Genomic DNA, 27,060 nt, shown 5'->3' with positions numbered 1-27,060 from the left:
CTCTGAGGTGGGAGAGCCAACTTCAGGACACTGGTCCACAAGAGACCTCCCAGCTCCACGTAATATCAAATGGTGAAAATCTCCCAGAGATCTCCATCTCAACACCAACACATAGCTTCACTCAATGACCAGCAAGCTACAGTGCTGGACACTCTAGGCCAAACAACTAGCAAGACAGGAACACAACCCCACCCATTAGCAGAGAGGCTACCTAAAATCATAATAAGTCCACGGACACCCCAAAACACACCACCAGATGTAGACCTGCCCACCAGAAAGACAAGATCCAGCCTCATCCACCAGAACACAGGCATTAGTCCCCTCCACCATGAAACCTACACAACCCACTGAACCAACTTTAGCCACTGGGGACAGACACCAAAAATGGGAACTACGAACCTGCAGCCTGCAAAAAGGAGACCCCAAACACAGTAAGATAAGCAAAATGAGAAGACCGAAAAACACACAGCAGATGAAGGAGCAAGATAAAAACCCACCAGACCTAACAAATGAAGAGGAAATAGGCAGTCTACCTGAAAAAGAATTCAGAATAATGATAGTAAAGATGATCCAAAATCTTGGAAATAGAATAAAGAAAATGCAAGAAACATTAAAAAGGACCTAGAAGAACTAAAGATGAAACAAGCAACGATGAACAACACAATAAATGAAATTAAAAATACTCTACAAGGGATCAATAGCAGAATAACTTGGACAGAAGAACGGATAAGTGACCGGGAAGATAAAACAGTGGAAATAACTACTGCAGAGCAGAATAAAGAAAAAAGAATGAAAAGAACTGAGGACAGTATCAGAGACCTCTGGGACAACATTAAACGCACCAACATTCAAATTATTGGGGTTCCAGAAGAAGAAGAGAAAAAGAAAGGGACTGAGAAAATATTTGAAGAGATTATAGTTGAAAACTTCCCTAATATGGAAAAGGAAATACTTAATCAAGCCCAGGAAGCACAGAGACTCCCATACAGGATAAATCCAAGGAGAAACACGCCAAGACACATATTAATCAAACTGTCAAAAATTAAATACAAAGAAAACATATTAAAAACTGCAAGGGAAAAACAACAAATAACACACAGGGGAATCCCCATAAGGTTAACAACTGATCTTTCAGCAGAAACTCTGCAAGCCAGAAGTGACTAGCAGGACATATTTAAAGTAATGAAGGAGAAAAACATACAACTAAGATTACTCTACCCAGCAGGGATCTCATTCAGATTTGATGCAGAAATTAAAACCTTTACAGACAAGCAAAAGCTGAGAGACTTCAGCACCACCAAACCAGCTTTGCAACAAATGCTAAAGGATCCTATCTAGGCAAGAAAACAAAAGAAGGAAAAGACCTATAATAACAAACCCAAAACAATTAAGAAAATCAGAATAGGAACATACATATTGATAATTACCTTAAGTGTAAATGGATTAAATGCTCCCACCAAAAGACACAGACTGGCTGAATGGATACAAAAACAAGACCCTTATATATGCTGTCTACAAGAGACCCACTTCAGACCTAGACACACATACAGACTGAAAGTAAGGGGATGGAAAAAGATATTCCATGCAAATGGAAACCAAAAGAAAGCTGGAGTAGCAATTCTTGTATCAGACAAAATAGACTTTAAAACAAAGATTATTACAAGAGACAAAGAAGGACACTACATAAAGCTCAAGGGATCGATCCAAGAAGAAGATATGACAATTGTAAATATTTATGCACCCAACATAGCAGCACCTCAATACATAAGGCAAATACTAACAGTCATAAAAGGGGAAATCGACAGTAACACATTCATAGTAGGGGACATTAACACCCCACTTTCACCAATGGACAGATCATCCAAAATGAAAATAAATAAGGAAACACAAGCTTTAAATGATACATTAAACAAGATGGACTTAATTGATATTTATAGGACATTCCATCCAAAAACAACAGAATACACATTTTTCTCAAGTGCTCATGGAACATTCTCCAGGATAGATCATATCGTGGGTCACAAATCAAGCCTTGGTAAATTTAAGAAAATTGAAATTGTATCAGGTATCTTTTCCGACCACAACGCTATAAGACTAGATATCAATCACAGGAAAAGATCTGTAAAAAATACAAACACATGGAGGCTAAACAATACACTACTCAATAATGAAGTGATCACTGAAGACATCAAAGACAAAATCAAAACATACCTAGAAACAAATGACAATGGAGACACGACGACCCAAAACTATGGGATGCAGCAAAAGCATTTCTAAGAGGGAAGTTTATAGCAATACAATCCTACCTTAAGAAACAGGAAACATCTCGAATAAACAACCTAACCTTGCACCTAAAGCAATAAGAGAAAGAACAAAAAACCCTCAAAGTTAGCAGAAGGAAAGAAATCATAAATATCAGATCAGAAATAAATGAAAAAGAAATGAAGGAAACGATAGCAAAGATCAATAAAACTAAAAGCTCGTTATTTGAGAAGATAAACAAAATTGATAAACCACCAGCCAGACTCATCAAGAAAATAAGGGAGAAGACTCAAACCAATAGAATTAGAAATGAAAAAGGAGAAGTAACAACTAACACTGCAGAAATACAACAGATCATGAGAGATTACTACGAGCAACTCTATGACAATAAAATGGAAAACCTGGAAGAAATGGACGAATTCTTAGAAATGCGCAACCTGCCAAGACTGAACCAGGAAGAAACAGAAAACATGAACAGACCAATCACAAGCACTGAAATTGAGACTGTGATTAAAAATCTTCCAAGAAACAAAAGCCCAGGACTAGATGGCTTCACAGGCGAATTCTATCAAACATTTAGAGAAGAGCTAACACCTATCCTTCTCAAACTCTTCCAAAATATAGCAGAGGGAGGAACACTCCCAAACTCATTCTACGAGGCCACCATCACCCTGTTACCAAAACCAGACAAGGATGTCACAAAGAATGAAAACTACAGGCCAATATCACTGATGAACACAGATGCAGAAATCCTCAACAAAATATTAGCAAACAGAATCCAACAGCACATTAAAAGGATCATACATCATGATCAAGTGGGGTTTATTCCAGGAATCTAAGTATTCTTCAATATACGCAAATCAATCAATGTGATAACACCATATTAACAAATGAAAGGAGAAAAACCATATGGTCATCTCAATAGATGCAGAGAAAGCTTTCGACAAAATTCAACACCGTTTATGATAAAAACCCTCCAGAATGTAGGCATAGAGGGAACTTTCCTCAACATAATAAAGGCCATATATGACAAACCCACAGCCAACATCATCCTCAATGGTTCAAAACTGAAAGAATTTTCACTAAGATCAGGAGCAAGACAAGGTTGCCCACTCTCACCACTCTTATTCAATATAGTTTTGGAAGTTTTAGCCACAGCAATCAGAGAAGAAAAGGAAAGAAAAGGAACCCAAATCAGAAAAGAAGAAGTAAAGCTGTCACTGTTTGCAGATGACATGATACTATACATAGAGAATCCTAAAGATGCCACCAGAAAACTACTAGAGCTAATCAATGAATTTGGTAAAGTAGCAGGATACAAAATTAATGCACAGAAATCTCTTGCATTACTATACACTACTGATGAATAATCTGAAAGTGAAATCAAGAATACATTCCCATTTACCACTGCAACAAAAAGAATACAATATCTAGGAATAAACCTACCTAAGGAGACAAAAGACCTGTATGCAGAAAATTATAAGACACTGATGAAAGAAATTACGGATGATACAAATAGATGGAGAGATATACCATGTTCTTGGATTGGAAAAATTAACATTGTGAAAATGACTCTACTACCCAAAGCAATCTACAGATTCAATGCAATCCCTATCAAACTATCACTGGCAGTTTTCAAAGAACTAGAACAAAAAATTTCACAATTTGTATGGAAACACAAAAGATCCCGAATAGCCAAAGCAATCTTGAGAACGAAAAACGGAGCTGGAGGTATCAGGCTCCCTGACTTCAGACTATACTACAAAGCTACAGTAATCAAGACAATACGGTACTTGTACAAAAACAGAAATACAGATCAATGGAACAGGATAGAAAGCCCATAGATAAACCCACACACATATAGTCACCTTATCTTTGATAAAGGAGGCAGGAATGTACCGTGGAGAAAGGACAGCCTCTTCAATAAGTGGTGCTGGGAAAACTGGACAGGTATATTTAAAAGTATGAGATTAGATCACTCCCTAACACCATACACAAAAATGAGCTCAAAATGGATTAAAGACCTAAATGTAAGGCCAGAAACTATCAAACTTCTGGAGGAAAACATAGGCAGAACACTCTATGACATAAATCACAGCAAGATCCTTTTTGACCCACCTCATAGAGTAATGGAAATAAAAAGAAAAATAAACAAATGGGACCTAATGAAACTGCAAAGCTTTTGTACACAAGGGAAACCATAAACAAGACCAAAATACAATCCTCAGAATGGAGAAAATATTTGCAAATGAAGCAACTGACAAAGAATTAATCTCCAAAATTTACAAGAAGCAGCTCATGCAGTCAATAACAAAAAAACAAACAACCGAATCCAAAAATGGGCAGAAGACCTCAATAGACATTTCTCCAAAGATATACAGACTGCCAACAAACACATGAAAGAATCCTCAACATCATTAATCATTAGAGAAATGCAAATCAAAACTACAATGAGATATGATCTTACACTAGTAAGAATGGCCATCATCAAAAAATCTAGAAACAATAAATGCTGGAGAGGGTGTGGAGAAAAAGGAACACTCTTGCACTGCTGGTGGCAATGTGAAATGGTACAGCCACTATGGAGAACAGTACGGAGGTTCCTTAAAAAACTACAAATAGAAGTACCATATGACACAGCAATCCCACTACTGGGCATATACCCTGAGAAAACCATAATTCAAAAAGAGTCATGTACCAAAATGTTCATTGTAGCTCTATGAACAATAGCCAGGAGATGGAAACAACCTATGTGTCCATCATCAGATGAATGGATAAAGAAGATGTGGCACATATATACAATAGAATATTACTGAGCCATAAAAAGAAATGAAATTGAGTTATTTGTAATGAGGTGGATGGACCTAGAGTCTGTCATACAGAGTGAAGTAAGTCAGAAAGAGAAAGACAAATACCGTATGCTAACACATATATATGGAATTTAAGAAAAAATAAATGTCATGAAGAACCTAGGGGTAAGACAGGAATAAAGGCACAGACGTAGTGGAGAATTGAAGACACGGGGAGGGGGAAGGGTAAGCTGTGACAAAGTGAGAGAGTGGCATGGACATATATACACTACCAAACGTAAAATAGATAGCTAGAGGGAAGCAGCCACATAGTACAGGGAGATCAGCTCGGTGCTTTGTGAGGACCTAGAGGGGTGGGATAGGGAAGGTGGGAGGGAGGGAGAGGAAGAGGGAAGAGATATGGGAACATATGTATATGTATAACTAATTCACTTTGTTATAAGGCAGAAACTAACACACCATTGTAAAGCAATTATACTCCAATAAAGATGTAAAAAATAAAGAAAAAAAATAAGTAGGGAATGGAAAAGTAAAGACAAGTGGTAAGATTATTAACTTAAAATACATTATTTAAATTTCTGTGCCAAAGGTAGACCAAAAATAACTTCCTAGCAGCAAAAAGAAAAATACGATCAGTTTCACACACAATTCATAGAATCCGTGAGTTAAAAACAAACTGTTCTGGAAAGGTGAAGCTGCTTCAGTTATTGAGGGTCCAAGTTATCTGTCCCATGGGCCCTCATAAGAAGACTTCATTTATCAAATTCATGATAGAAAGATGTTTAATTTTCCTCAGTATGCGTGTGAATACTCTAGTCTTACAGAAGTGAAATGTATATATATTTATGAAGGGGAGAAAGGTGCAAGAAATTAAAGATACTTATATATATGCAGCACGGATAGATCTCTACATGCAACATATAGTGGAGAGTTGTTTTTAAAACTTTTATTTCAGGTAAAAATTGATATTTAATTAATGTTAGCACTATTTATTAACAATTCAAAATAAATAAATGGTATAGATACTAGAAAAGATTAAAATACTCCTAGGGAATTCCCTGGTGGTCCACGTGGGACTTAGCTGCCAAAAAAAAAAAAAAAAAGAAACCCAAAGAATTCTTTTAACAATTAAGAACTCGATATTCTAATTTTTTTAAATAGAAGGTAAAAGAAATGGTCACAAACTGATCATGGTTAGTGTTTTTTCCTGTACCAAGAAAAATAAGAGTTAACTAACTTGTCTACTTAATACTAAGAGCAACTGAAAACAAACAACTTGGTAAATGTGATTTTATTTTGCCTTTTATCTATCTGTATATCTATATAAGTCTATCTACACACAAGCATACACACACACACACATACACACTACTCACTCCAGGGAGCTGAGAGCCATAAATAATTTCAAACGAAAAAGAGTATTTAGAACAGAGGTAAAACAAAACAAAATTCTCGTTAGTCAAAAATCACTCCTGCTTATTATCTTTTATGCCATGAAACTTACATTAAGGTCTTCCTATTAAAGGAATCCAAAGTCCACCCATTACAGAAAAACAAACAAAAGCAAAAACAACTTTGCAATTTTTTTTCTTTTTTTTGTGGTACGCGGGCCTCTACTGCTGTGGCCTCTCCCGTTGCGGAACACAGGCTCCGGACGCGCAGGCCCAGCGGCCATGGCTCACGGGCCCAGCCGCTTCGCGGCATGTGGGATCCTCCCAGACCGGGGCACAAACCCGCGTCCCCTGCATCGGCAGGCGGACTCTCCACCACTGCGCCACCAGGGAAGCCCCAACTTTGCAATTTTAACTGTTCATGCCAGAGTGACAGTGTATATAAACTGTAGATCAAATACAATCTTTGTTCATATGGCTTACTGTTTTAAATGTTCAAGCTATTTTTTTCTCCTTTTCCCTTTATTCCCTTTCCCTTTCCTTTCCTTTCTTTCTTGTTATTTTGTTTATTTTTAAACAACCAAGACAGCTGTGAAAAAATAAGGTATTAGACAGCACTGACTGTATACCCCATACATATAAGGCATTTCAAAATGATTTCTGCAGTCAGGAACAACATGAAACAAAGTAATAAGTGGGCCATGGTAATAAGTGGGCTATAAGAAGGAGTAAAAAACTGTGCAAAAAAGTGTTTGTGTTGGGTATAGAATAGGGTCTAGCTTTGGAAATTTTATGTTCAATCTTTTTTTGTTGATTTTTCATTGACTACAAAACCTTTCCAACTATATACTTATCTTCCTCCATTTTGTATGCTATTCGGATTTACACTTGCTAATATGAAATTCTTGAATTTTTTTTTTTAGGAGATACATTGTAAACTGCAAGGCCTACACACAGAAAAAAGCCAGGAGCCAATTTTTTTCTATGATGCTAGTTTATAGACAAATTACTTGCAATTCCCAGGATGTGAGGTGATAGCATACTTATTTGATATCATGCAGGACTATATGTATTTCAACATGTTATATATCAGATATAGCATTCTGTGTATATAGCAAAGAAAAATATTCCAGCTCAGTGACTTTTTAATAGAACATTGTCATTTAAATTTCTTAGTATAACTATTTTAATAAATTCATTTCTTTAAATAACTGAAAACCGTGAGTGATAATTCCACGTAAAGTTTGAGAAAGGGCTGGTTTAATGTGGTATTCCTCGTCATACACTGTATATTTTGTTGCTTATATCCCTCTATGTCTAAGTGAATGTGTTGATCTTAGAATGAAAAACCACAAAAACAGGATACGTGATTTTACCAAATATCAAGTAACATGCCAGACTCCGAAAATGTTTGCTTATAAATAAGATAATAGAATACAAAAACTGACACTCATTCTAGTGTGGAACTAACTTTGACCTTTCAGGATTACTTTATCACTCTTTTTTTTTTTTTTTTTTTTTTGCGGTATGCGGGCCTCTCACTGTTGTTGCCTCTCCTGTTGCGGAGCACAGGCTCCGGACGCGCAGGCTCAGCGGCCATGGCTCACGGGCCCAGCCACTCCACGGCATGTGGGATCTTCCCAGACCGGGGCACGAACCCGTGTCCCCTGCGTCGGCAGGCGGAATTCCAACCACGTCGCCGCCAGGGAAGCCCCTATCACTCTTTTAATATAGAAAAGACTTTAGTTTTCTCAGACCTATCATCTCAAAGAATGGGACAACTGAAAAAGTAAAAGATGGAACTTAACAGCAGAAACAAAGATAAATGAGGAAGTACCTCTTCAACAGGTTATGTTTCTAATAACTTAAAGTACTTTATTGAAATATGGTAATCTAAAAGAACAAATCTCTTGCATTATTATAAATAAATGTCATTTTCTGTGAATGCATTTATATCAAAGACAGAATTGCTGATAAATCATATGGGTAAAAACAAAACAAGTTTAGGCTTTCTTGGTGGCACAGTGGTTAGGAATCTACCTGCCAATGCAGGGGACACGGGTTCAAGCCCTGGTCCAGGAAGATCCCACATGTCGCGGAGCAACTAAGTCCGTGCTCCACTACTGAGCCTACAAGCCACAACGACTGAAGCCCGCATACCTAGAGCCCGTGCTCCACAACAAGAAGCCACCGCAACGAGAAGCCCGTGCACCGCAACAAAGAGCAGCCCCCTCTCGCCACATCTAGAGAAAGCCCCCACGCAGCAACAAAGACTCAACTCAGCCAAAAATTAATTAATTAATTAATTTTAAAAAATTAAATTAAAAAAAGTTTAAATCACGTTAAAGTCTTACCTACTGGACGATTACAAAGGTAATGCCGTAGACTGATATTGCCTAACTGATCTGGTGTCACTTGGTCTACTTGAAGACAGATTTCCATATCTTCCCCTCGGATGTCAATTTCTCCATTAACACCAATAATTTTAAACACCACAACTGACATCTAAGAAGGATTGCATAAATAATATTAGTATACCAAATAATTTAAAACAAAATTTAGGAAATAACAAAGGAAACTACTATAACCTCTAAAAATACAACTGTGACTTAATAAACCAAAAATATATTTGTGATCAACAGAAAGCAGTTATTGCACTACAGTGATAAACTTCCACTTCCTTTCTTCCTACTTAGTCAAGAGAATATTTTTAGGTCACAAAGATTAATTATATGACATTTCTGAGTGAAATTATTTTCACTCAATGCTGAACTTATTTTCTAAGTCATCCATAAGAATATTTCACTGGGTGAAGATGGCTTAAAATAAACCAGTAACATTTCTTTTGTAGACAGCCCCTCATAAGGACTGACCACCATCTTTACTATCAAACTTTCTCAAAGTGTATTTAAATTGAACTAAGATCAAAATATAAAGAACTGAAAAAAGAAACATAGAACCTTCCCTCCTCAATACAAAAAAAAACAAAATTAGAAAAGTGAAATTCAGAAAAAAATGATTCAGTAAGAGCAAAGGAAAAATTTCAAGAGTAGAAAGAGCAAAGTAAATCACCCACAATCTAAGTCAATTCATTTTACATATTAATGTCTTTAAATGTGTACATATTGGATATGAGATAAAGTTGGTGGCATTTCTCTTCATAGAATGTCTCAAAAGATTACCAGGTCGTCATGATTTTCTTGAGCACCCTCTGAATTTGTACTGATGGCATCTGGAGAGGTTTCACCATAATTCTGTAGGTTTTCACTGGCATTTGCCCGATCTGCTGGGCTCTGGTAATTTGTAGTTGAGTTCTTTTTAATACCTGAAATAATACAGAAATAATTAAATTAAATTAAAATCAGTTTACACATGGTCCAACAATGTTACATTTATCTAACCAAAACAGATTTCTTCAACACTTTCTCAAGCACAACCATGTTTAAAAGACAATAAGCAAAGAAAAATTAAACTGTGGTTAGTTAGCAAATAATAAGAAATAACTTTCCACAATAAAACGTTAGAGATACTAAACCCTAAACTTAGACAGTATGAAAAGAAATCTACCACAGCCGACCACAATCTGTGTTCTTCCCATTGCAGGTGTGGTGCTGGCATTACTAGCAGGTTCCTGGTCAGCCAGCTTTGCCTCCTCTATTCTACCCAACATTCAGTGGTCCCAGTCTGACCACTTCATTTCCCTTTTCATTCCCCTTCATCTACATGAAGTTAATGCTACTATTGTCAATGTGATTGTTCTCCATCCTTATCGACCTGCCTTAATTTCTCAACATGCTATATTTCAATATTTCTCAAACCGTCTGTGGTAAAAGGCAATTTAAAAAAAATTTTGTGTCCATAACACATCAATACTTTAAAAAAATACTATAAAAATAACTATTGAAAATGAATCTAGAAAAATCAGAAGAACCAAAGACACAAAACAAAGCCTCAATTTTTTTGCACTTCAATCTTGCATGGATTCTGACTTTATATTTAAAAAAAGGCTAATAATTCTGAAAATGATTTCAAGGATTAATTCACTGAAGGATACAAGCAATCAAGTTACTCTTTCACTAAATCCTTTTGCTTAAGCAATAGTATTTTACAAAGCTTTACTTTGTTGCTGTTGTTGTTGTTAGAAACATCTTTGTTATGTCTTCATAACACTTCAGTGCATGCATTATAAAATGAGTATCACTTCCATTCACTGAAAGAACACTCTGCTGAATGCAGATTCCAAGTAGCTGGTTAAAAATTTCTTTCTTTTCAGATGTACATTATAATTTGATATCTGTATACACTACAAAGTGATCACCACCAAAAGTCTAGTTTACCATCCATAACCATACAATTGATCCCCTTCATCCATTCTGACCATTCTCCTACTCCCTTACCCTCTGGTAACCACCAATCTGTTTTCTGTATCTATAAGCCTGGTTTTGTTCTGTTTTCATTTGGGATTTTAAAAAATATATCTCACATATGAGTGACATCATGTAGTATTTGTCTTTCTTTGTAATAATTTTTTATTATTATATTTACTACTATATAATTAGGTTCTAACCCAGTGCCTGACAAAACAGTAGGTGCTCAATAAATTATTTATTGAATGGATGAATAAAATGATTTTTAGGGCCAGGGAAAATGCATAAATACAATTGTGGTATGAGGAGATAATAAACTCCCATTTCACAGGGAATTCCTAACATTGCCAGAGGTTAAGATTTCACAGATAAAATAATATTTAAGCTAAAGTAAACAGAAAGAAAAAAGAACACTCTAGGCACAGGTACAAAGGCTAAAGAAGTTTGTCATAGTGAAGAGATTGACAGAAAGACTGAAATATACTATAGTATAATTAAAGTGTAGTAAGCACGTGGGAAAACAGCAGAAAAGGTAAGCTGGGGCCATATCACATGGAGCAACTGTCAGTAATGTTAAGTTTTTTAAACTTAATAGCCTTATAGTTGTTAGAAGTTATCAGGACTAAAATGGAAATTGACATGATAGTATATACATTTTTAAAAGAATATTCTGCCTGTGGAATGAAGTATGAACAAGAAATTGACAAGAAGAGAATTGGGGAGACTAGTTAGAAGCCTGTGGTGGAGTGGTACTCCAGCTACACATTTGTTCGTTTATAAATATGCATGTATATTCAAAAATATGTACTCACAATATACCTATGTATGTATATGTGTATGTGTATATGTATGTGTGCATTAGTGTGCATATGTATAAACATGAATGTATATAAAAACACACAGAAAAAGGTCTGGAATTATGTCAATATATACCAAAAGTCAATGGTAGTTACTTCCGGAATGGGGAATGGTATCAGGGCAGAGTAAGGGTGGTATTAAAGTGATATTCTAGATATCCCCATGACATCTGATTTTTTTTTAAAGAGAAAGTATTCATATATTTCTTGTAAAATTAAAACAAAACAAAAGAGAACTCAGAAAAAACAAGTCTTTTCCCAATGAAAATCAATTCCTTTGACAGAAAATTATTACAGTTCAGGAGAATAACGAATATACAGTCACATATCGTCTAAGTGTTACACATAAAATTAATGCCCTTGTATTTTTCAAGATCCTAAAATCAGCCTACTGCTGGAATCTATTCTAAGACAGTTATTAGAAATGAAGACAAAAATTTATGAACAATGATATAATTATAGCATTTTATAGCTGTGAAAAAACTATAAACAATCTAAACATCCAGTATCAGGGAAACAATTAAAAGGTGAGGGTACATTCTTATGACAAGTTAATATAGACAAGTGATAAAAAGCAGGTTGAAAAACCATATATGTGATGTAATACCAAATATACATATATGTGAATACATACATATATATATATATATATATATATATACATTTATAAGATAAATTATAATCGATAGCTCTAGATTGTGGGACTTTTGGGTTATTTTATTTTCCAAACTGTAGTTGTTTATATTTTCCAAGTTCTCCACATTGAGTGGTAGTCACTTTTATTAATTATTTAATTTTCAGAAATAAGAAGAAAATCACTGATGCTTTTTACGAGTAAGTAGAGATATTTTCTAGAGGAACTGTTTTTGAAGCATCATTTGATCACAAAACAGAAATCCTCTATTAAAGTAGAATTTTAAGCCATAAGGGGGCAAGGGAACTAGGCAATAGAGCTATCTGTGAATCTAGAATAGATTTTTTGACCCATACCAGTAACTTGTCTACATTTAACTGGTAAAGTATGCTGGAAAGGGGTTTGCTATGAATTGCCTATAAAAGTGTTGGGTTAAGGCTTTTAGTTTACATATAGTAATCATTTCCCAAGTCTGGGGTACTAGCATAGCATACTGGTTGGTTAAAAACTGAGGTTCCTGAGTCAGACTAGCTGAGTTCCAAATCTGCCTCTATTACTTCCCGACTGTATATTCATTTCTCTAAGCTTCAGTTTCTAAAGCTATGAGCCTTTCCTTACCTAAGCTGTTTTCAACTACATCAATAGGTTTATTACTCTTCATATACAAAGTAATTCACATTTGCCTCTGGTCTCTTATGCTTTAGGGTCTGTGGCAACTATTCTCTGGCTATGGTCCATGGTTTTATTCCTGTTCACAAAGTCCCCAATGCCTTAGTGATGGGGATGCATCTAATACTAAGTCATTCCTAGTGGTCTGTACTAGGGCATTAGTTGCTTCTGAATAAAATAGGGGAACCATGTAGTTCCATCATACACTATCATGTATGAAAGAGAATTCTGGTTATGGGAATCAACAGATCCAGTCTGGAAAAATTCCAGTCATAGGACCACATAGTTGAGAATTCATCATGCAAATTAAGCCTACCTAATCAAAATTCCAGATATAGGAGTCCCTGTGATAGAGGCTAGTAGAATTAATGTTGTCTGCTTTACGATCTAAATGACTGTATATAAATAATTGCTGGATGTCGTCCATAAAAAGGAAGGAGTATCTGGTCAAAAGAAGCAATGAAACAACCATTAGAAAGTTAGGTACAATGCTCTTTGTATTGTGCATGTATGTGTGTATAAATAAATAAGTCTTTTTGGGCTGTGATTGATTATTGAATATAAATTAAAAAACTTAAATACCACTTCTAAGATTTGTGTATATATAATATGAATTCTTAAACTGTATTGCTTTACCTTTTTCCAAAAATATATGACTATCACTTCCATCACTTTCTAACAACTGTTCTTCCAATATCATGCTGTCAAGTGAAATGGTGTCCAGTGAGGTTTGTGAGGGGCTTCTTCTCATGTTCTTGTAAGAAACAGAGAGTGGAGCCATGTTGGGTGGGCAACGTTCCTTAGGCTTTCTACTGTTAACAAACAAAATTATCAGAAAATCATCACATAAAAGGAAAAGAATTCTTTCTAAAGAATACTTCAAACAAAATAAATACATATTTATATAGTATACACAATTTTTAAAATTATATAAGCTTAAAGTATTTTCATATTTTGAAAACCCTACTCTTCCATGTGTTAACTCTAACAATGCCACATTTATCATGGTTTTCTGTCCAAAGCCAAAATATACTCATAAGTACATGCACATGCGTGTGTGCACGCGCGCACACACACACACACACACACACACACACAAATAAAACAAACCCCCCACCCCAAATTCTAACAGTCAGTTGTTACCTTAAAGATGACTGTGATGTAAGTGTTCTGACTGTGGGTGCTTCTTCTTTACTGATTTCCATGTTCTCAGAGAGTGAAACTGTTTCTGGAAGCAAATCTTCAGCTTTAAAGATTGACTCTATGGTTTCATTTCCTTTACTAGTTAAACTATTTGAAAGCATGTTCTGATTACCACCATTATCAACTGACAGGATACTTGAGTCTTCTCTGTAGTTTAAGACACCATTTGAATCTGTATAAGACGAATCCTTTTTGCCACTTGTTTCTGATCCAATTTCTCCTGAGCCACTTTTGCAAACAATTCCACTACTTTCATCTTCGCTTATTTTCCCTAAATTTTTATCTGATAAATAATCCACAAAAGAAATACCTTTCTGCAGATTTGTATCACTAGCTGATTTAAAAAGCAAAGAATCCTTCAAAGGGACATGGCTAAGGTCAATACTCATAGATCTGTTGTCTGACATATGATTAACAGTTACACTTCTAATTTGTTTTATACCACTATTAACTTGTTTTCTTTTTGAAGACAAAAATTCTCCACTTTCTGTAGGCAAATAATCAGGAACCACTGGACTCACACTTTCAGAAACAGGAGACTTAAGACTATTTGCTTTATCTACTGGATGAAGCAAAAGAGCCACTTCCGCACTTTTAAGTAAAATTCCAATGCAAATGGATGTCTGACTAGCTGGATTGCCAGTCACAGCTTCTACATCTTTCCTTAAATTCTCTGAAAGCAAAATAAGTGACTCATGGAGGAAAAGCAGGAGCAGATACTGGTAGTGATTGATCTGCATACTGACATGTTTATGAATGTGAACCAGGACATGAATATCTGCATCTGATGATGAAGAGGAAAATCTTAAAAATGTATCTGAAGGTTTCTGACTACCATTTGTCAAGGGATCAGACTCTGTACTATAATACTCCTTCAAGAGCTTTTTCCGCTTCCATCGGCCAGTCAGATCACTAGACTCACTTTGTGAGGTATTTAGAGATATTTGATTACAAGTCTGCAGCAATTTTTGTGACAATGCATACCTTTTTGGTTGACAAATCCAGATGGAAAGAGGGAAAGAATCTACAAAATTTATTGGTCGTCCTTTTCCACTTTTCATCCCTTCATAATCTATCCAAAATTGAGAAAAGTACACAGCCCAAACATCCGTGGCAGCAGAAGTTTTAAGAGTGTATTTATTCAACTTAGGAGTAACATTTCCTTTATAAACTTCATGCAGTTTGGTATCTTGTTCATGAGCATGTCTCTGGAAGATTGGATGCAGAAGATTAAAACTGTCACCAGATTTGGGGAAACTGGTATATGTTTTACTGAAAAAATCACAATCTTTGAAGTCTTGAAACAAAGCTTCTAAATCAGAATGTCGACAGTTTGAACAGTATCTTGTATTTGTAGCAATCATTTCTGAACTCTGAATAGAAATTGCATGTGGTTGATCTTGATGACATTCAGATTTCATTTCAGAAGGAATGACAAACTAGAAGAGAAAAAACATTAATCTAGTCTGACTTACAAATCCATATATCTTGAAGATAAAATAATTAAGAGCATGACTTGGTTCAGGAATTCTTTTTGACATTTTGCCCCAAAACACTAATTTTCTATCTTGACATAAAATACTCTCCCTCCCAAAGCTTATTAAACCAAATGAAAAAGGCTTAAATGATTAACAACTAAGAAAACAACCAAAGGAAAAAGCCCAATAAATAATGAATAAAGTACATAACACACACATACATATTTGTAGACAATATATCACAAAATAAAAGGAACAAAACTGAATTAAATGCTTACTATGCCCTGAGTATATATACACCCTGAGTAAATAAGAAAGCACAAAGTTTGGAAGAGATAATTTTTTGATATGATATTTTAAATCCAAGCAATTTGGAGGATGACTAGATAAGTAAATGGAATGACTGGACAACTGTCATTAGAATCACTTTTCTGGGATAAAACTATTAATAAAATAAACTTAGGAGTATAGGTCAAACGATTTAGTAAAATTATTTTCTACAGATAATTAAGCCCAGTCCTCAAAATATTCACAACAAAGAGTTCAAACTGACTGGTTTTAAAACTCAAACTGCCCATATTCACAAAATGTAAAGATCATCATGTAATTGTTTTAAATTATAATTATAAATGTTATAAAGTGTGTCTTTATATTGAATATTTTAAGGTCTTTGAAACGATCTTTAAAACATTTCTGCAATGCAACCGTTGAGTATTATTAATCTCATTTTACAGAGAAGAAATTAAGGGTATGTAAATTTAGGCTACCAGCAACAGAGCTAGAAAATGAAATATTCATCCATGCCCAAATCTTACTCTATTTACTACACTATACTGTTTTTTTTTTTTTTAGCTTCCTTCCTTTAAAGTTTAAATATCCATGGAATTCTGATTATCAACTACTTGGCTATAATAAAACACAACTTTCTTTTATCTTTGGCATTACACAACTTTCTTTTATCTTTGGATATTAATAACAGAATAAATGTAACAAATAAAACCCAGATATAACTTAAAAGTGTCACTGTATTATTTACCCTTCTTAAAAAAATTTTATCAGATCCAGCAAGAAGTAGAAAAAAAAAGATATTTAAATTTATTTCTACTGCTTACCTCCAAATGGATGAGCTCCAGTAAGAAGTAGAAAAAAAAAGACATTTAAATTTCTACTGCTTACCTCTAAATGGATGAGCAGGGGGAAGAAAAGGAAGAAAAGTAGAGAAAGGGGTGGAGAAGGGTGGGGAAGCAGTCTCTTAAAGCTTCCATAATTGAAAACTGATATTAAAATTCAAATTTCAAAATCAAAATTAATATTGCAATGAAGTTGACTTATATTTGAGCACCCATCTTAAATCCTGGAAATAACTTTTCTTCTGTAAAAATGGTTTTGTTCTCACAGCCACTTGTTTATATGGTACCTTTAGCATTAAGCCATCAACTCGAATATCAACATGCTCATCAGATTTTGAATTGTCATTCAACTTGTACACAGCCATAAACTGATTAAGACTCTGTTTCAAATCCAACAGAAACTGATTTAACCATAGAATACTTCTTTCATCCACAGTAAACTGTAGTGCATTCAGCTGGCTATAAAGGTTGGGAGATGGAACTGTGGAGAAAAAAAATTTTTAAAGATTTTTAATAAACTGATAGTTTTAAATCTTCCCTGAGAAAAGAAAATACATTTTAACCAAGTTTTATTCTTCTTAAATTAAGATTAAAAGATTTTGCAATGTTATTTACAAAATTAAAGTGATACTACATGTAGATGATAGCAAACACATTTGGAGAGACAGAAAACATCTTTCATTGCTTCACTAATGGAAAAATATGCAGTTTAAATGCAAATCAATTAAGAAAATGGTAACAGGTACATATAGACAACTACCTTAAATGTAAATAAATTAAATGCTCCAGACAAAAGACATAGACTGGCTGATTGGATACAAAAACAAGACCCATATATATGCTGTCTACAAGAGACCCACTTCAGACTTAGGGACACATACTGACTGAAAGTGAGGGGATGGAAAAAGATATTCCATGCAAATGGAAATCAAAAAAAAGCTGGAGTAGGAATTCTCATATCAGACAAAACAGACTTTAAAATAAAGATTACAAGAGACAAAGAAGGACACTACATAATGATCAAGGGATCAATCCAAGAAGAAGATATAACAATTATAAATATTTATGCACCCAACATAGGAGCACCTCAAAACATAAGGCAAATGCTAACAGCCATAAAAGGGGAAATCAACAGTAACACAATAATAGTAGGGGACTGTAACAACCCACTTTCGCCAATGGACAGATCATCCAAAATGAAAATAAATAAGGAAACACAAGCTTTAAATGATACATTAAACAAGATGGACTTAATTGATATTTATAGGACATTCCATCCAAAACCAACAGAATTCACTTTCTTCTCAAGCACTCATGGAACATTCTCCAGGAGAGATCGTATCTTGGGTCACAAATCAAGCCTTCGTAAATTTAAGAAAATTGAAATCGTATCAAGTATCTTTCCTGATCACAACGCTATGAGACTAGATATTAATTACAGAAAAAATCTGCAAAAATACAAACACATGGAGGTTAAACAACACGCTACTAAATAGCCAAGAGATCACTGAAGACATCAAAGACAAAATCAAAAAATACCTTGAAACAAATGACAATGAAAACACGACAACCCAAAACCTATGAGATACAGCAAAAGCAGTTCTAAGAGGGAAGTTTATAGCAATACAATCCTACCTTAAGAAACAAGAAACATCTCAAATAAACAACCTAACCTTACACCTAAAGCAATTAGAGAAAGAAGAATAAAAAAACCCCAAAGTTAGCAGAAGGAAAGAAATGATAAAGATCAGATCAGAAATAAATGGAAAAGAAATGAAGGAAACAATAGCAAACAACAATAAAAATAAAAGCTGGTTCTTTGAGAAGATAAATAAAATTGATAAACCATTAGCCAGACTCATCAAGAAAAAAAGGAAGAAGACTCAAATCAAAAGAATTAGAAATGAAAAAGGAGAAGTAACAACTGACACTGCAGAAATACAAAGGATCAGGAGAGATTACTACAAGCAACTATACACCAATAAAATGGACAACCTGGAAGAAATGGACAAATTCTTAGAAAAGCACAAACTTCTGAGACTGAACCAGGAAGAAATAGAAAATATAAACAGACCAATCACAAGCACTGAAATTGAAACTGTGATTAAAAATCTTCCAAGAAACAAAAGACCAGGACTAGATGGCTTCACAGGCGAATTCTATCAAACATTTAGAGAAGAGCTAACACCTATCCTTCTCGAACTCTTCCAAAGTATAGCAGAGGGAGGAATACTCCCAAACTCATTCTACAAGGCCACCATCACCCTGATACCAAAACCAGACAAAGACGTCACAAAGAAAGAAAACTACAGGCCAACATCACTGATGAACATAGATGCAAAAATCCTCAACAAAATACTAGCAAACAGAATCCAATGGCACATTAAAAGGATCACACACCAGGATCAAGTGGGGTTTATCCCAGTAATGCAAGAATTCTTCAATATATGCAAATGAATCAATGTGATACACCGTATTAACAAACTGAACGAGAAAAACCATATGGTCATCTCAATAGAGGTAGAAAAAAGCTGTCAACAAAATTCAACACCAATTTATGATAAAAACTCTCCAGAAAGTAGGCATAGAGGGAACTTTCCTCAACATAATAAAGGCCATATATGACAAACCCACAGCCAACATCGTTCTCAATGGTGAAAAACTGAAACCATTTCCACTAATATCAGGAACAAGACAAGGTTGCCCACTCTCACCACTCTTATTCAATATAATTTTGGAAGTTTTAGCCACAGCAATCAGAGAAGAAAAAGAAACAAAAGGAATCCAAATCAGAAAGAAGAAGTAAAGCTATCACTGTCTGCAGATGACATGATACTGTACATAGAGAATCCTAAAGATGCTACCAGAAAACTACTAGAGCTAATCAATGAATTTGGTAAAGTAGCAGGATACAAAATTAATGCACAGAAATCTCTTGCATTCCTACACACTAATGATGAAAAATCTGAAAGAGAAATTAAGGAAACACTCCCATTTACCACTGCAACAAAAAGAATAAAATACCTAGGAATAAAGCTACCTAAGGCGACAAAAGACCTGTATGCAGAAAATTATAAGACACTGATGAAAGAAATTAAAGATGACACAAACAGATGGAGATATATACCATGTTCTAGGATTGGAAGAATCAACACTGTGAAAATGACTCTACTACCCAAAGCAATCTACAGATTCAATGCAATCCCTATCAAACTACCAAGGGCATTTTTCACAGAACTAGAACAAAAAATGTCACAGTTTATATGGAAACACAAAAGACCCCGAATAGCCAAAGCAATCTTGAGAAAGAAAAATGGAGCTGGAGGAATCAGGCTCCCTGACTTCAGACTATACTACAAAGCTACAATAATCAAGACAGTATGGTACTGGCACAAAAACAGAAATACAGATCAATGGAACAGGATAGGAAGCCCAGAGATAAACCCACACACCTATAGTCACCTTATTTTTGATAAAGGAGGCAACAGTATACAATGGAGAAAAGACAACCTCTTCACTAAGTGGTGCTGGGACAACTGGACAGCTACATGTAAAAGAATGAAATTAGAACACTCCCTAACACCATACACAAAAATAAACTCAAAATGGATTAAAGAGCTAAATGTAAGGCCAGACTCTATAAAACTCTTAGAGGAAAACATAGGCAGAACACCCTATGACATAAATCACAGCAAGATCCTTTTTGACGCACCTCCCAGAGGAATGGAAATAAAAACAAAAATAAACAAATGGGAACTAATGAAACTTAAAAGGTTTTGTAGAGCAAAGGAAAACATAAACAAGACAAAAAGACAACCCTCAGAATGGGAGAGAAAATTGTAAATGAAGCAACAGACAAAGGATTAATCTCCAAAATTTACAAGCAGCTCATGCAGCTCAATATCAAAAAAACAAACAGCCCAATTCAAAAATGCGCAGAAGGCCTAAACAGACATTTCTCCAAAGAAGATATACAGATTGCAAACAAACACATGAAAGGATGTTCAACATCACTAATCATTAGAGAAATGCAAATCAAAACTACAATGAGGTATCACCTCACACCAGTCAGAATGGCCATCATCAAAAAATCTACAAATAATAAATGCTGGAGAGGGTGTGGAGAAAAGGGAACCCTCTGGCACTGCTCGTGGGAATGTAAATTGATACAGCCACTTTGGAGAACAGTATGGAGATTCCTTAAAAAACTAAAACTAGAACTACCATATGACCCAGCAATCCCACTACTGGGCATATACCCTGAGAAAACCATAATTCAAAAAGGGTCATGTATCACAATGTTCATCACAGCACTATTTACAATAGCCATGACATGGAAGCAGCCTAAGTGACCATCGACAGATGAATGGATAAAGAAGATGTGGCACATATATACAATGGAATATTACTCAGCCATAAAAAGAAATGAAATTGAGTTATCTGTAGTGAGGTGGATGGACCTAGAGTCTGTCATGCAGAGTGAAATAAGTCAGAAAGAGAAAAAGAAATACCATATGCTTACACATATATATGGAATCTAAAGAAAAAAAAGATTCTGAAGAACCTAGGGGCAGAACAGGAATAAAGATGCAGATGTAGAGAATGGACTTGAGGACACAGGGAGGGGGAAGGGTAAGCTGGGATGAAGTGAGAGAGTGGCATGGACATATATACACTACCAAATGTAAAACAGACGGCTAGTGGGAAGCAGCCGCATAGCACAGGGAGATCAGCTCAGTGCTCTGTGACCACCTAGAGGGGTGCGATAGAAAGGGTGGGAGGGAGACGCAAGAGGGAGGAGATATAGGGATATATGTATATGTATAGCTGATTCACTTTGTTATGCAGTAGAAAGTAACACACCATTGTAAGGCAATTGTACTCCAATAAAGATGTTAAAGAAAAAGTATGCAGGGCTTCTATGGTGGTGCAGTGGTTGAGAGTCCGCCTGCCGATGCAGGGGACATGGGTCCGTGCCCCGGTCCAGGAAGATCCCACATGTCATGGAGCGGCTGGGCCCGTGAGCCATGGCTGCTGAGCCTGCGTGTCCGGAGCCTGTGCTCCGCAACGGGAGAGGCCACAACAGTGAGAGGCCCACATACCGAAAAAAAAAAATGTATACAGTTTAATCTAAAACTAACTGTATAAATAAGAGGTATTGTTTTGATTTCTTTTCCTATTGTTACAGTCAGCAAGAAGCAACCTTCAAAAACTTTCCCTTCTTGGGACTTCCCTGGTGGCGCACTGCTTAAGAATCCCAGGTTCAATACCTGGTCTGGGAAGATCCCATGTGCCATGGAGCAACTAAGCCCGTGCACCACAACTACTGAGCCTGTGGTCTAGAGTCTGCGAGCCACAACTACTGAGCCCGTGTGCCGCAACTACTGAAGCCCACGCACCTAGATCCCGTGCTCTGCGACAAGAGAAGCCAACGCAATAAGAAGCCCTCACACTGCAACGAAGAGTAACCCCTGCTCGCCGCAACTAAAGAAAGCCCACGCACAGCAATGAAGACCCAATGCAGCCAAAAATAAATAAATAAATTTAAATGTATATATTTATATATATAAACAGAAACATCTTATTGGGATGTGGAGGTGCTTATCTCTGAGGATAGTAAGGAAGTGGGTTGCTGAAGCGATCATGTCAAGGGAAGAAAGTGGAGGGAATCTCAAATATAGATTGAGTGATGATGGCAGCCACAGAGAGAACTAGAGAGCAAATGTAGTCCAGGATAGAAGAACCCTGACTGCATATCCTGGGATGGAGGAAGAAACCTGCTACACTAAGCAGTAGAGAGATCTACCTGCAGTTTCTTACAGGGGTCTACTTATGAAATAGATTATTACATAGCTATTAAAGATATTTAAAATGAACTTGTAGAAACTAGGATCATTAAGGGAAAAGGACAGGATGTAAATCAAACATGTTAAAGAAACGCATACATTAAAAACAGGACTAACAACACTATACTTATTGTTATGGTCTGAAATGCATCCCCTCAAAATTGATATGCTGAAGTTCTAACCCCTAATACCTCAGAATGAGCTGTATTTGGAGATAGGGCTTTTAAAGAGGCAATTATGGTAAAAATGAGTTCATATGGGTGGGCTCTAGTCCAATATGACAGGTGCCATAAGAAGAGCTTAAAAAATGGATACACACAGAGGAAAGACCATGTGAGAAGACAGCCATCTACAAGCCAACAAAAGAGGTCTCTGAGGAAACAACCCTGTCAACACTCTGACCTAGAACTTCCAGCCTCCAAAACTGTGAGGAAATAAATTTGTTGTTTAAACCACCTAGTCTGTGGTATTTTATTATGGCAGCCTTAGCAAACTGATACACTTATGTTAGTAGAAGTTGTCTCTAAGTTGTAGGCTCACAGGCATTTTTTAAATTTTTGGCATTTTCTCTTTTTTTTTTAATATAATGAATGTATGTTACATTTACAATTATAAAAAAAGGTTATATATTTTTAAAGTTGGATCGCTTAACAGAAAGACGAAATGTGAGGACTGAAAATGGATCCCTATACACAGGGATTCAGTATACTATGTTCTTTACTTTTATATCTGTTTGAAATTTTCCATAATAAAAAGTTGAAAACAGTTAAACGTAAGCAACCGATTTCACTCCTAGGTGGCTAAGATTTACATTGCTGGGAAGGAGTTTTATATTTTTATCAGAAAAAATCATATAGATTATAGAATGGGATTATAATTCCCTTGGTGCATGTTAACAAAACTGATAGAAATAAACCTAGATTAGAAGTCTGAAATCCTGGAAACTATAGGCTTTAGTCTGAAGAAAAGTTACTAGTTCAATGAATGAGACATTATTTGAGGAAAACAATTTGGGGGGTGGGTGTTGGAAACAATGGGATTATCCAATTACAGGTAAATAGTTGTGAATAACCTGGGGAGGCAGTGAAATATAGTTGGGGGGAAAGGGTAAGAAGAATTTTGATTTAGAAGACCTATACTTGAGTTTCAGCTGTGCCATTTTATTCTTCATAAAGGTGCTGAGCAAATGCCTTAACCTATCTTAATTTTCTCACTGTTCCAGTCAAGGAGGTAGAAGAGAAAACAAATTTGAAATACACAAAAGAATACTGAAAAGCATGAAGATGGTGAGGAGATTAGATACTAAAAGGTCATTACAAATGAGGATTAAAATGATAAAATAGTTTGACATCTCTTTCTCCAAAGTAATTTCTTTCTCCAAAGGATATCTTTTTTTTAATTTAACAACAAAGGCATGAGCATCAGAAATTCCCTTTGAAACTAAAAACCTATATTAAGTGAATATTAAACAAATGAGCTAAGTAGGTCAAAGAATCTGGAGTTCTACTTAAAAAATTTTTTTTTCCTCAAATAATATAACCTATTTCATTTAAACACTTTTTCTCAACTATAATTTTCAACCAAAATAATGAAAAAGGTACCACATAAACAAAGGTAAATTTTAGTTTGAAGAATTAGATGAACTGAGACAATAACAAAGAATACAAATGTATAATCATAAAGTAGCTTACAAATAAAAATTCATGTAATTCAATGTTTCTAACAAAAGACAGTGCCAAAAGTTGTCCAAGGTATACATTTGGGTATCAAAACCTAGCCTCCCAAATTCTCTATAACTAAAAGGCTGACTTCACTATTCATTTTTTAATGAAATAGAGTTTTATGTAGCTGAAATATAAATGAAGTTTTACTAAAAAAAAAAAATGACCTTATTCTACAATAACCTAACTTTCATTCATTCTTTCATTTAACAACAACGACTGAGAACAAAAATGAGTCAAACCTCAGGGATAAAATGAAGCATGAATACTACATGGTTCCTGATAACAAGGATGCTACAAGCTAGTAAGGGAAAAGAACATATGAACAAATAATAAGTAAGTAAAAATGCTATACTAGAGTTATATACTAAACACAATGATTACAAGGGCAAAGAACAATGGACTTTTTTCTTTTTTCACATTTATAATACTTGAAAACTTAGCAAGAAAAAATCAACTTCCCAAGTAATGGACAAACAATACCAAAAAAGGAAACTCTCTTACTTGGAAAATCCTTTCCATCTGGATAGTAATATTCTGTGAATTCTATATAGACAGCTGACATTTCTTGTGGAAGATACAGGGATTTTTTATTGCAAGAAATCATACTTTTGGGGGAAGAACGACATTGTTCTGCTGTAGAGACCTGAAAAAATAATTAATTTTATTGAAGTAACACTAAACAAAGCCCTTTCCAAAGAATTTATGCAACATGGACAGTACTTCAAACTCTTAAAACTACCTCCAATAATTAATTAGTTAATTGCCAATGTAATCTTTATCATATATTTAATTTCATATTAAATTATTTTAAAATAATACCAATTAACTTATTCATAAAACTATAACCTCTTTGGATTCTTATTACAAAGTCAACTCTGTACAATTTTCTTTGCAAACTTACTACTTTGAGCCTTACAATAACAGACAGAATATTTCTGTAAGACAATACAAATAAGTGGCAGAGTCAGGACACAGATACAAGTCCTCAAGACTAGACTGCTTCCCAACTATGTACTTTATAATAGTTCTTTACCATAATTCATTATTATGAAAAATAATTATATACAGAATGTTAGTTTAGAATAACAGAAAAATTACAGAGACAGACAGTGGTGATGGTTGTACAACAATGTGAATATACTTAATGCCAATGAACTGTACACTTAAAAATGGTTAAAATGATAAATGTTATGTCATGTATATTTTACCACAATAAAAATTAATTTAAAATTAACAGTACACTATAAATGCTCCTGTCAAATAGTTTAAGCTCTTAAATTATTTTTCCAAAAAGACTATTAGTTTTAAGATTCATGTTACACATTTTTCACTCTCTGCCCAAAACAGCTAATTTATAATCACATCAAAAACTTGTATACTAATTTCTCCAAAGTTCAACCAATAGCATTTTATCAGTTTCACTTATTTATGCTTGTTTAGCAGACCCAGGGATATATCTCAATGTTATTTTTTTTCATTCATTCAACACACATGTATACTTCTCATGTGAAGTGGAATGACTCTTCAATGTTTTACTTGTTTCCCCTTGTATAAATTGTTAATCAAACCTTTGATTATTTGTACAGTCTTCATAAATTTAAGTCAGTTCCTTACATTGTCTAATAAGAAGCTTTTCTCTGCATGCATGGAAACAAATTCTTTTCAACTCCAGAGTGTCAAGTTATTTTATACAGTAGACAATAGCTTTTTTCCTTTTTCTTTTAATAGTTAAAAAGTTATTCAAATTGGGATGAACATACTATCTTATTTTCTTCCAGTTACTTTTGTTTGTTTTGTTCTGATGTATTCGTGTATGTCGGATTTCTTTATTGTATTTCATTCTCAATCATATGGGATTATGGGTGATTCCCCTTCCCCATTTCCATATGAATTTATTCAAATATAATGCATTATATAGAGAACATAAAGAAAGAAGCAATTGCACAATAAGAAAGTAACTCTTAAATCAGGGTATCTCAGAATTGGCACTATTGATATTTGGGGCCAGATAACTTTGTTATGGGGGCTGTCCAGTGCACTGTAGAATGTTCAGCAGCAACACTGATCTCTACCCACTAGACATCAGCAGCAACCCCCTCCAGCTGTGACAACAAAAATTGTCCTCAGACATTGCCAAATGTCCTCTGGAGGGTAAAACTGGTCCCAGTTGAAAACTACTGAGTAAAATGAAACCTTTCCAGATAAAACTAAGTCTCAAAGACACAGACTTATCAAAATATACACACAATTCACAAATGATAATACATACTTGAAATCCTTTATTTAAAAAAAAAAAAAAGGGTCATATTTTTACCGTGTTGGTCTCAAGGATTGTGATGTCAGACCATGTTGTACCGATTATAGCCTGAATAAGAATGTTAGTATAAATAGGACAGAGTTCTTAGCTATAAAATTATGTTCACAGTGTAGTCAATACTTAGTAGTTAATTAAGCAAATATCGTGTTCTAGTTTATTCCACTAAGACCTTTGTGAAATAAGGAATCTGGCCTACAAAGAGAGGTCTGGCCTTTGTCCCTACTCTTGGGAGGTAATTCTTTTTTTTTTTTCATGTTTTCTTCTTAAATTTTTTTTTGGCCGCATTGCATGGCAAGTGGGATCTTAGTTCCCCGACCAGGGATCGAACCCACGCTCCCTGAAATGGAAGGCAGAGTCTTAACCACTGGACCC

The 27,060-nt window shown here is 35.0% G+C and overlaps 1 protein-coding gene across 4 annotated transcripts in view; it reads right to left on the bottom strand.

The window, feature by feature from the left end:
- Positions 1-27,060, bottom strand: part of BLTP3B (bridge-like lipid transfer protein family member 3B) — a 99,117-nt gene that overhangs the window by 14,664 nt on the left and 57,393 nt on the right. For 2 of the 4 annotated variants that reach the window (XM_060165106.1, XM_060165104.1), the window contains 6 exons: positions 24,873-25,014; positions 17,089-17,282; positions 14,134-15,632; positions 13,627-13,802; positions 9,646-9,788; positions 8,818-8,968 (listed from right to left, as the gene is read on the bottom strand). In XM_060165106.1, the coding sequence (XP_060021089.1) occupies positions 8,818-8,968; positions 9,646-9,788; positions 13,627-13,802; positions 14,134-15,632; positions 17,089-17,282; positions 24,873-25,014 (2,305 nt within the window). Of the gene's footprint in view, positions 1-8,817; positions 8,969-9,645; positions 9,789-13,626; positions 13,803-14,133; positions 15,633-17,088; positions 17,283-24,872; positions 25,015-27,060 lie in introns of those variants that run through there. The other 2 variants (XM_060165105.1, XM_060165107.1) reach the window with 2 other exon arrangements.

This window comes from Lagenorhynchus albirostris, chromosome 11 (assembly GCF_949774975.1).
Source record: "Lagenorhynchus albirostris chromosome 11, mLagAlb1.1, whole genome shotgun sequence".
NCBI classification, from domain to species: Eukaryota; Metazoa; Chordata; class Mammalia; order Artiodactyla; family Delphinidae; genus Lagenorhynchus; species Lagenorhynchus albirostris.
This window is presented reverse-complemented; position numbering and strand designations above follow the sequence as displayed.